Raw genomic sequence first — 12,361 nt, forward strand, 5'->3', positions numbered from 1 at the left:
TCATATACACCTTATACTCACAGCCTGAAGGTCATTTTAGCCAATATTTTTTATAACTTTGTGCATTAAACAAAGTGTGTGTACATTCACACAATTCATTTATGTTTCATATACACCTTATACACACAGCCTGAAGGTCATTTAATACAATTTTTTTAATAACTTTGTGTATTAAACACAGTTTGTGCACATTGAGCCATCAAAAAACAAAAGTTTCACTATCTCACTCTCACTCAAAAAAGTCTGTATTTCAGAATATTCCGTATTTCGGAATATTTGGATATGGGATACTCAACCTGTATTATGAGCTAGGACTGGGTAATAACCCCAAAATCATAAGTGGAAAAAATATCTTTTATTTTGCTGGTGTCAACATAATTTGCCAGTTTTTTTTAAATAAAACGGCATGGTAAAGGTAACAGTCGTCCCTCTTTTCCCTTATACATTGTACAATCACTTGGTGTTGTGGCAGTTAAGTTCAACAACAGTAGCTTTACTCCTGTCCTGGTTTTAAAAGATAAAATCAATCATGGATCAGTTTACAGAGGAATGGGAACAAGCCTGGTGCTGCCGCTGCCAGCCATACAGTAGTACTTCTTCAACATCTACTAAAGGTGGTCAAGGGGAAAGAAGGTGTACGAAAGGGCACCTCAAATCTAAACAGTATTTCACAATGGTTAAGAAAACATTACCTATAAATCTGAGAGGAAAATTAACTGCCGAAAAATATAAAATTGCCAACATGCTATATACCACACACAGTGACAAGGAAAGGCTCAGACCATGCGAATGGTGGTCCTGCTACTGTTGTTTCATGCAATAAAAGGCCTATTGCGAAATGGCCAGGGAGAAACACAGGCTACTTCTATTACCTCACATTCAACAAGTTCCCGCTCCGGGTCTACATGTGTCATCTTTAAAACATACAAATCAGTGTGTTCAGAAACTTTACAATTCCCTGAGGAGAGTCTGAGGGTGTCCACGTTAACTATGCGGGTAATTCACTTCTGATCGCTGCTGTGTGTTTTCGCATAGCGGGTGATAAGATCTGAACTGCGCATGCATATGCACCGCAATACACCGGCGCGTCACACAACAGTGAGAGGCATCGGCGCCTAGCACCGTGAAGGTGCAAAAAATCCAAACGCACGGGCGTTCACAAGGTGATTGACAGGAGGAGGCCACTTGTGGGTGGCAACTGACCGTTTTCCAGTAGTGTCCGGAAAAATGCAAGCGGGATCAGGCGTTTTCAGGGAAGGTGTCTGATGTCGGCTCCAGCCCCGATAAGCAAGATTCCATCACAAGTAAGTCCTGGGCTATGCACAGACTGCACAAATTGATTTTTGTGCAGCTCTGCAAAAGAAGCGATCGTACACTTGCCCAGCGCTTTTCCCCTCCCCCTGTAGGCGGCAACTATCTGATCGCAGGGCAGCAAAAAATGCAGCCCAGTGATCAGATCTAAATTACCCCTTTGTCTGAGACTGACAATTCTCCTTCCACCATTTCTGTACCCTCTGTAAATGTGAGGATGGGTAGTAATAAAAGTGAGGATGGTGATGGTTTAGTCAGACATGGAAATTGAGGATGCTACTGTGGAAGTGCAACAGGATGAGGACGAAATTTGTGTATCTGATACTAATGAGGATGTTCATGATAAATATTTTGGACAAGAAGAAGTTGATCAAATGCAGGAGGAGGATGTTTGTGTCAAGTAAGATAGACACAGGAGGAGGAGGAGGAAGAAGAGGAGAAGAAGATGATGATGCCTAAGCATATTACCAAAAAATCCACCTCTTTTGTGAGGAATTTTTAGCCAAATCCTGATGAGGCATCTATACCATTTGTGAGGCCAACGTTAGAAGAGGCAGGGATGTTAACCATCTAGGCACTTCGTCCCTGTTACATCATTTCCACTGAGTTCATGAAAATTATTTCTCAAAATAAAAAATTCAGTAAAATTACAAGTAGTCCAGCATTAGCTACCAGCTGTTTGGACCAGCACATGCAATTTCCACCTCCAACGCCCTCATTAGCCTCTTCACTAATGATTGTAGGTAGTCCTGCTGTATTATATTTGCAAAGGCTAACCAATTCTTCCTTTATCTTCAAGTAATAGGTTCAATTTTGGATTTAGATCTATATTACAGTACTTTAAAAATCTATAAAAATTGCTAGAAACCAAAATCATGTAACTTGGACCTGCTTTTGTTCCTATAGTATTATTAACATCAATAACATTAATTTTAAGTAATTTGCAGTCAATTTTGCCACCTTCAACCTTACAATCACCATAGTAAAGTGGCACCTGAAGTAACGAGGGCGGGACACATACAATCCAAAACCCAAGATTTGTTTTTTAAATCCAAGTTCTGAACTCGAGGGGGAGACCCAACTCGGGACTGATCATCTCTAATTAAAAGATGTACATTGCCATATAGCACTTGAGTCAAACACCACTCTTAACTGACCCGGCTTACATAGGTTGTATACTCCAAAGTTTGTTAGATCTAACTTTCTTCAGTATTCTCGAGTGGACGAGCTTGTTCTGCTTGATCCTTGTCAAAAACATTTTTGGAAAAGCTACAAAGTGCTCTTTCAGCTCCGATTTCCTTTTTACAGTTTGAAGATGTGAGTCTTGCATGGACTTGCTCTTTATTGTTGTGCAGACGACATCTAAGTGAATAAAATGGGGGGGGGGGGGGGGGTAGGCTAACCAAACTATTTGATTTGTCCATGAAGAGTTCTTCATCGATAACTCATAATAATTCTTTGTATTCCACTGAAAGGGAGGGTCTTTTGCCATCTCTCGTTGTTTGGAATACAGAATAGCCAGGACCCTGACTACCTTTCTTGTGTAGGAAACTCTCTGCCGTCTAGTTCCTATGAGGACTATTCTGACAGGGTTCATTAGGTGTAGAGGTCTCTCTCCTATTGTTTGGCAACTGGTCACATTCTTTAACCACTTTCCTGGCATGATGCGACCATACCAACAAGTGCTTTATCTGACTGGTCGCACAGGATGCGACTAGTCAGATAAACAGTGTTAGCAGCGGTAGGGAAGGAAAACTTCTTTCCGCTGCTGTAAGAGGGAAAGGAAGGTCCCTCTGCCTTCCAGGGCCCAGCCCCCAGTATTGCCGTGCTGCCGATCACTGCTGATCTGTCAGCACGGCAGGACCCTCCATCCAACGGCTGCAGACAATAGCAGCCGCTGGGGAAGTGTAAATTTACCCCCCCCCCCAACCTCCCCTGTGTACCTGGAGGCTGTCCTGCTTTCAAAATGAAAGCTGCGATGTTTCCGATGTTCCGATGGTCGCAGTGTTCCCGATTGATGTTCCGATGTTTGAAAAAGAATTATTTTTAAGAAAATCCAAAAAATATATATTTTTCTTTTTTTAACTAAAATAATTTTGGATACGGTTAAATTCATGTTCTTCACCTAATTCACTCATTTAAAAAAAAACAACAATAATTTCTGAGCGGTTTTTGGAAAAAAAAATAGTCAGTTAAGCGGTTAAGGGCAGGATTTGTATTCTCCCATCTACAGTCTCAACTATACATTCATTTTCTCTTCTTCCTGATGTATCCTTCATCCATCCACAAGTACTGAGTGTGAATAGTGAGGGTTCCTCCTTTATGATAAACAGGTTAAAAAAAAGTCTGACTTCGGTAATAATCTATTTTACCTAGCAAGAGATCCATCTGAAATAGGGGTCGCATCTGCATATCCAGGACTACGCATAGGACACAATAGGCTACACTAAGACTCCATGTGTACACCTTGTTGACGCCCAGTTGACGGATGGACAGTAACGGCTGAGTTTTGTCCAATTTAGAATTTCTCCTTGTAGGCAAAAGATGTGTAAGTTAGCTACAATGCATGCGCAGCTTGCTATAGCTTACAGTCGGACTGGAATATGACTCAGAACCAGGCCCAGTGTGTTATATATGTATTTTTCGAATAGCTAATCTCAGTGGGAATGTTTCTGAGTCATGGTCAGCTCCGAATGTGGCCGCATTCTGAATGTGGATGAAATGCAAGTGAAACCGCTCCCACTTTTATCATCCACTAGGGGAGCTGTCTCCACTAGTTTCAGAACTTACACCAACTCGATGCTGGTTGCAAGACATCTGTCTTAAATAGGTGTTCAGTCGGCATAGCCACAACTCAGAATACGGTGAAACTCTGCCAACATGCTCATGACACTCACACAACACTGTTCTGAGTGCTTAGATCTGCTTGTGTCCGTGCGCTGTAGATGTTAGAGAACACTTTTTGTTGTTGTTTTTGTACAGTGATTATGATTACAGTATTTTGTTGTATTAGTATCTTATCCTTTTGTGTCTATTTATGTCTCCTACAGTGTATCTGGACAGTCCACCATCCCTGTGACTGTCCCAGACACCATCACACAGTTTAATGCCGGAATCTTCTGCATAGGGAACCTTGGTTTTGGCCTCTCTCCGCAAGTATCCCTGACCGTCTTCTTATCCTTCTTTGTTGAACTTGCCCTGCCCTACTCCATCGTCCTAGGAGAGACGTTCTCTCTTAAAGCCTTAGTCTTCAATTATCTGGCACAGTGTTTGATGGTGATTATCAAGACAGGTTATCATACCGAAATATTCAGAGGATTTGTTTGAAGACTTTTCTTTTTAAAAAAGCTTTCCTTGGGTTAACCCTTTGACACCCTCTGTCGCCTAGGTCCAGGTAACACTGTCGCCATCTTCACATTTCACGGCGGTATCGTGCAATGGTTGTCCGAAATCCTTGTGTATCTGTGCCAATCAGACAGTTACCTTCAGCTGGGATTTCACAGCCAAAGATTTAGGTAAATATTTTTGAATCCATACATTTGGTAGACACCCTTAAAGGTCTAATGCTGATGCTGAATTGACCTAATTTCTATTTATGAAATGAGGTCTCTGTAGCCAGAAATAGAATTATTCTAGTTCGGTCTATCGATGATGTTTACTTTGCAGAGATACTTTATTATCCTATAAGCTTGAGTCATAATTCCTTTCACACCGCAGAATGAATCAGAATGAGCTGCGATACACAGTACAGGTGAACAATATTACACCATTACATTTGAATTGGCCTGGTTTGAAAAAAGCTAAATACATTTTCAATTGCAATAAAAAAATTACATAAAATAAATAATAAACTAAAAACAACATAAACAAGTAGATGCCACTTTAGAAATTCCTATATTTAAGGGCAGTAACTCCCTGCACATACAGTATCATATTAGTAAAATATCTATAATGGTGGCTGTATGTATGACTGTCATATGTCCCTTATAACAGCAATACTTCAATACCCACAGTATCTATATTGAATTGAATGTAACAATATGAAACAACCCCCTTCCCCTTATCCTAAACTCTGACTCCATCTAACCAGATACTAGAATAGTTTTAGTTCCCAGAACGTATTTTATTATATAATTTCATTATTGTTACACGTTCAAAGAAAAACACCTAAGAAAAAGGTTGAAAGATAATGACTAATACAGAAAAGAGAAAAAAAGGTACAATCTCACTTGCGCTCCAAAAATGTCCCAAACGTTTGATGGTCCTCAGTGTGAGAGTTCCACAATAGCCAGTCAGATCAAATGATGTAATGTCCAATGGTAATCACATGGAAAGTAAAAATATCATATAATAGTGTAATATTGCAGATAAAATCGTTGCACCAGTCAGTGATTACAGGAAAGGAATATTGTGCAATTAATCCCAATCAAATTCCAGGTTCAATGGCATGCATGCGGTGCAATGCAAGGAAATAATAAAACTAAAGTAGATGAAATAAGCAAAAATAAATATAAAAATAAAGAAAAATATTATAATAATAATAATAAAAACCAAAAATACTAGAAGATGTATAATTGAATGCAAATAGGATGAAGTCCAGGGTTGGAGAAATGTGTGTGGTGCTGCGTTCCTCCTTGTGGAAAAAAGTTCTGTTTATATGGTAAATAGGTAGTTAGTGAGGTGCGGCGTCCCACAAAAATACAGGGGTGCTGTTGTAAAAATAAAGGTACACCGGCCCTGTCTTGTATGCTGCAAAATTACAGGGGTGCTGTGAAAATAAAGGTACACCGGCCCTGTGTTGTATGCTGTAAAATTACAGGGGTGCTGTGAAAATAAAGGTACACCGGCCCTGTCTTGTATGCTGTAAAATTACAGGGGTACTGTGAAAATAAAGGTACACCGGCCATGTCTTGTATGCTGTAAAATTTCAGGGGTGCTGTGAAAATAAATGTACACTGGCCCTGTCTTGTATGCTGTAAAATTACACGGATGCTGTGAAAATAAATGTACACTGGCCCTGTCTTGTAATTCCATCAACGTCATATGCTAATGCCGATGCCCAATGTCATAGAGGGCATGTAAAATCCAACAAACAAAAATTAATAACCAAAAAATAAAAGAAATTATCTGATAAGAAACATAATAGACTGGTGGTTCAGCTTCTCATGAAGATGGAAGCCCTCCTCACTCTGGGGGAGATGTATGAAAGTGTGCTGTGGTTTTAATCAGCCACAGCGCACGCTAAGCCTGCTTTTTCTAGAAGTCTGTAATGTAAGAACGGCATGTTTAAGCTGTGTGCAGTGTTGGTTGCGCCCCCCCGCCGCTTACCGCTTCCCTGCTGTTCACAATGAGAGACAAAGTGTAGAGACAATGTATGATTGCCTCTGCTGCCAGTTTTCGTATCCTAAGGCCACAGATCCGGAACGCCTCCCCCGGCCAGGCGATGTGTGGAAACCTCAATCGTGGATGTTTTTTTTTTAATTATTGTCATTTAGTAAATAAAACTTTATTGTTCGTGGATAAACACTTCCTCACACAGCTAGCGGTGGCGAGCGCCCAGCCTAATTGCGCATGTGCCGGAGGCAACCAGTGGCGCAAGCTGGAAGCAGGGCACCTCCCAACTTTTCCCTTCTCTAAACAGACAAACGCGCGGCGAAGCCATGCTCGATCCCAAAATGAGGGCATGGTCTAATAAAAGGGGGCGTGGCTTCATGGAGGACCCGCAATTGTGAGCCACGCCCCCATTTTCGTCACTGAGGGGGCATGCCCAGTGCTCTGTGAACCGCTGGCATGCCCCCTCTCCCTCTGACTCCAGTGAATAGACACTGTGCGCATGCGCACAGCGTCTATTCACCGCTGCTCTGCTAAGCAGGGCAGCGAGAGACAGAGCCTCCCAACTGCTCCCCCCACCGCGGGACACTGCGGCCCGCGGGTGGGACAGTCCCGCGAAAATCGTGACAGTTGGGAGGTATGCGGCGCCAATAACAGCCTCGCCGATGTGGGAGAAGGCATATCATGCTTCAGGTGACATAACGCCCTCCCACATTGGCAGGCGCTGAAAGAATTGTGATGGCGGGTCAGGCCGTATCACCACGATAATGTGGTGATACAGCTTCAAGCACATAACGTCCGTTAGAATGTTTTTCGTACACCCCCCCCCCCCCCCCCCCTCTGTTCTTTGTGTTCACAAAAAGTTCCAGCAGCCATCCGGATGACTGCTGGAACTTCTTGTGAACACAAAGTACAGAGACACCAGAAGCTGTACACAAGATCCTGCTGATTACTCATGCAAGGGAAACCTACACAGGTGGCTTATTCAGGAGAGAGTAACACAGATGTAATCTGCAGTTTAGAGACTGAAGTCTGCATGGAGCTTGCACCACTGAGAGAAATCCTGAAATCCATGCAGAACAGAAGAAAGCTGGATCTCTAGCTACATGAAAGTAGTCTGCAGTGCTGAGGGATTTGCTATAGTAAACATGAAACTGGAAGTCATAGAACTTTTGTGACCTTGGCCCTGTGTGTGGAACACAAATTGAAGTAGGAGCTGGTTATGAAATTCGTTGGAGGGATTGAGAGTTTCTATGGTGGAAAATCCATGACAAAGAGACCATACTTGCCTACCTGATCCTCTCCATGAGGGAGAAAATGCTCTGTTCCTGGACTTTCCTGGTAATGTATGATTGCCATCACCTATGGTTAGCTAGTTAATTGCCAAGAAAGGTGTTTCACCACAGGTGATGGCAATCATACATTACCAGGAAAGTCCAGGAACAGAGCATTTTCTCCCTCATGGAGAGGGTCAGGTAGGCAAGTATGAAAGAGACTATTGTGAGACTATATCATGTATAATGCAAATTGTGACTTTTGACTGTGGACTATTTGGAAGTGGAAGTGACCATTTCAGCAGCTGTTGTGGCATACTTGCCTACCTTACCCTCTCCATGAGAGAGAAAATGCTCTGTTCCTGGACCTTCCTGGTAATGTATGATTGCCATCACCTGTGGTGAAACACCTTTCTTATCAATTAACTAGCTCACCACAGGTGATGGCAATCATACATTACCAGGAAAGTCCAGGAACAGAGCATTTTCTCTCTCAAATATAAAATAAAACTGCAAGTAAAGTATGAAAATGAAAATAAATATAAAAATAAAAGAAGTATTATTAATAATAATAATAATAATAATAATAATAATAATAATATCCTATTTGCATTCAATTATCATTTTCTAGTATTTTTGTTTTTTTATAATTTTTTATTATATTTCTTTATTTTTATATTTATTTTATTTTTGTTTTCATTTTTGGTTCATTTATTTAATCCACTTTTGTTTTATTAACTGCTATTTTCTAAATATATTCTTCTTGTATTCCCTAAATGTGATATGTCTTGGGGATCTCCCCATGTACTAGATCCCACCACAGTACGTAGCCGACAAAAGATTTTTCCCAATTTCTAAACTGCTTTTTGGGATATTAAACTCCAGAAACAGGCGAGATTCTTGGTTTTTATTCCTCCATAAAAACCACAGAATAAAGAATTCAGTAGTGGTGCATTGTAGCTCCCGACATTTGTCCAGACACACTGCGCAAATGATTACTTTAACTCAGGTGAGTGGTTTTGTTTTGTGACCTCTGTGCTATGACCTGTGTTATGTCTATGCCACAGGCTTGGTGGACATCACTGTTACAGCCGAAGCAGTAAGCAGCACAGATACCTGCAGTGGACAGAAACCCTATGTGCCTCCTAGTGGAAAGATAGACATACTGCAAAGACAACTGTTGGTCAAAGTAAGTTGTAATTGCTGTCTGCTGATCACTGACACACACACACACACACACACACACACACACACACACACACACACACACACACACACACACACACTTCTTTGTCTAACACGCACATTATACTACTTACATTTTACAGTATTAACAATTGTTTTATTTTCAAAATATATGGTGGGTGTCATGTTTTCAGGCATCGATATGGGTTCTCTTAAATCTGCTATTAGGGTCCCAGGAATCTGCCATCAGATGATCACATGTAAGCTGAGGTGAACTAAAGGATAAACTTGGAAGCAATAGAAGGCCTCAGGGATAATTGATAGAGCGTCCAATTAGGGTAGGGCTCATCAAATCCCTGGTGCCAGCTCGCCATGGCGACTAAGAAGTTACACCTGACGACCAAATTTGCAAAGACCCCGGACTGTCAGTGATGAGAGTGATGATTTTGGGTAAATACTAAACTCTGCTCCGTCCACTCCACACTGCATGACTATTGCAACCAGGGGGTAATTCAGATCTGATCGCAGCAGCAAATTTGTTAGTAGTTGGGCAAAACCATGTGCACTGCAGGTGGGGCATATGTAATATGTGCATAGAGAGTTAGATTTGGGTGGGTTATATTGTTTCTGTGCAGGGTAAATACTGGCTGCTTTATTTTTACATTGCAATTTAGATTTCAGTTTGAACACACCTCACCCAAATCTAACTCTCTCTGCACATGTTACATCTGCCCCCCCTGCAGTGCACATGGTTTTGCCCAACTGCTACCAAATTTGCTGCTGCGATCAGATCTGAATTAAGCCCCCAGACACGCAAATGAGGGCTCATCCCTGTTTTCTGATTGGAGGTGCTGTTTAAAAATTTGCCTGAGTCTTGCAGGGAAGCAGTTAAGATACCGCCACACGGAATTCTGCCGATCACAATGCCGATGCCGGAATCCCGCACAGCGGTACAATGCTGGCACCGGAATACCAGCGAAACAGGCTATTCTCCCTCTGTGGGTGTCCACGACACCCATAGAGGGAGAATATAACCTGTGGCGAGTGCAGCGAGCTACCGCAGCCACAGCGTGCCGGCATACTGGTGGCTGGGATGCCGCTGGTGGTATACTGACAGCCGGCATCCCGGCCATTGGTATTTCATACTAAAACCGTCCTGCAGGACATGCTGTAATGCCAGCAAGATCACTGGTCTATCTCTCCTCACAGCTTTAGCACGGCTTTGATGATGTACCCAGCTGCCTCCACCCTTCATTCTGTCATCGCAGCAAGGCTAGCTCCCAGGTCTGTGAGTGGAGAGGACGGTGCTGGGCTTCCCTTATGATCACTGCTGTGTGACTGTCAATCAGACCAAATGCTGCCCTTCTACAGCTGCTGGACAGCGTGGTGCCGGTTTGTCAGGAAGCTCTCCGGGCTGCTCATACTGCAGAGGCTTTTGCTGCATAGCACGAATGTGCATTCACCAGCTACAGCGGGGGCAGAGTGGGCCGGGGCTACTGAATGAGACCAGCTACCGTCATAGACCGTATCAGACATCTTCACCAGAATGAGCAACACATCATCTCTCTAGTGTTCCTGCTGCCACCCAGCTACAAGATATTGATATGTCCTATTGGTGTAAAACCTAAGAGGTAACAATAGGCACCAGCAGACTTGGGAAATGGAGTTTAGGCTGCACACTGACCCTTAGGGGTGTATTCAATACCTGTTGGGTCCTTTCTGATGGAAAGGACCCGACAGGTGAGTATTCAATGGGTCAACCAAATCTGACTGTCGGATTTGGCCGCTCCCGACAACTGTCAGTGAGCTGTTGAGCACTGGTCCGTGCTGCTGCTGCCACTGCCAATACTCACCCGTCCCCGCTTCCCGGCTCCTCCGGCTGCTCCTACGGCCGCCTCACGCTGCTCCTCCGGCTGCCTCACGCTGCTCCTCCATCTGCCTCACGCGTCTCATCTCCCCGGTTCCAACAATGTCAATCCGACTTTAAAAGAAGTTGGATTGACATTGTCGGAACCGGGGGCCAAAACCTGTTGGATTTCGTTGCGGAACACGTGGATCCACGGCTAATCCAAGAATCCACGTGTTTTCCGACAAGCCGGGAATTCCCGACTTGTCGGGAAAAAAACAGCCAGTATTGAATAAGTCGGAACCCCTTCTGACCTAAACCTGTCGGAAGCTGACATCTTTCCGACAAGACGGCAGCTTCCAACACTTATTGAATACACCCCATAGCCAGGCTTGCAGGTTTATTGTGGAACAACTCTGAGGAGCTTAGTACATAGACCCTTGGGTGGGCTCAGTCGCTTCCTTATATCATCATATATGTGCTCTGCCAAATGTGATTTTAAATTCCTCTTTGGGCGATGTACTGCAGTCCACAGGGACATTCTGGGAGGTAAATTAGACTTTCAGTATCGCATGTTTTGCGTTGTTTTATTTTGAAATCTTTATTAGTTTGGTTTTATTTGAATATAGTGTTGGGTTTTGTAGTCTTTTTTTTGTCTTTCGAGTTTTTGCAGCATTGAGACGTGAATAATCCCTTTGTGTCATTGTCATTTTCTTGTTTATTCTCTATCAGAATAAAACGCCTAGTCAGTTCCTGTTTCACATTTTTTGCACATTTATAAATTACTTGTGGTTTTCTGGAATGACTGATTTGAGGTCATTATCCAACATCAGTACATGCCAATGTTTTCCTATTATTTCTTCAACTTGATGATGGTTAGAATGATGTTGAGTGATAAAAGCGGTGCTCATTTTCTCATTGTTTTTCCCTTTTTGAGTATACAGTAGTTTATCATTTCAGCTCTTTTCCATCCTGACACTTTTTCTGTTACTTTCTCTAGGATTTTATTTTTACAACCTTTATTTCACACCTTCCCTATCACATCTTTACTTTGTTCATGAAACGTCTCCTCTTTTCGGCAATTTCTTTTGATTCTTCGTAGGTGGCCCCCAGGGAGATATTTTCCAACCACGTTTTATGATGGTTACTGCTATATGGAAGGAAATTGTTTCCATCACCTGTGTTCTATAGACATTTTAATATATTTTGGTTTGCGGACGATAGTCTGGCTCCTAAACTTTTAAACTGGCTCCGAGATTTACCAAAAAATGGTCAGTTGTTCATTGTGACAAACACAGAAGGTTGTTTTAATAGTGGAAAGCGCTATAACAAAGACTAGAATTCCTCAGGCAATTCTTTTACTCCAGTAAGTTGAAATCTTGCCAATTGCAGTTATAGTTGAGTTATGTGTTCC

At 42.4% G+C, this 12,361-nt stretch overlaps 1 protein-coding gene across 3 annotated transcripts in view; it reads left to right on the forward strand.

Annotated features, from left to right (window-relative positions):
• The window catches only part of LOC135056859 (alpha-2-macroglobulin-like protein 1), a 176,405-nt gene that overhangs the window by 101,417 nt on the left and 62,627 nt on the right, over positions 1-12,361 (forward strand). For all 3 annotated transcript variants that reach the window (XM_063962532.1, XM_063962531.1, XM_063962533.1), the window contains 3 exons: positions 4,362-4,587; positions 4,700-4,826; positions 8,984-9,105. In XM_063962532.1, coding sequence (XP_063818602.1) covers positions 4,362-4,587; positions 4,700-4,826; positions 8,984-9,105 — 475 coding nt within the window. The remainder of the gene's footprint in view (positions 1-4,361; positions 4,588-4,699; positions 4,827-8,983; positions 9,106-12,361) is intronic.

This window comes from Pseudophryne corroboree, chromosome 3 (assembly GCF_028390025.1).
Source record: "Pseudophryne corroboree isolate aPseCor3 chromosome 3, aPseCor3.hap2, whole genome shotgun sequence".
Taxonomy (NCBI): Eukaryota; Metazoa; Chordata; class Amphibia; order Anura; family Myobatrachidae; genus Pseudophryne; species Pseudophryne corroboree.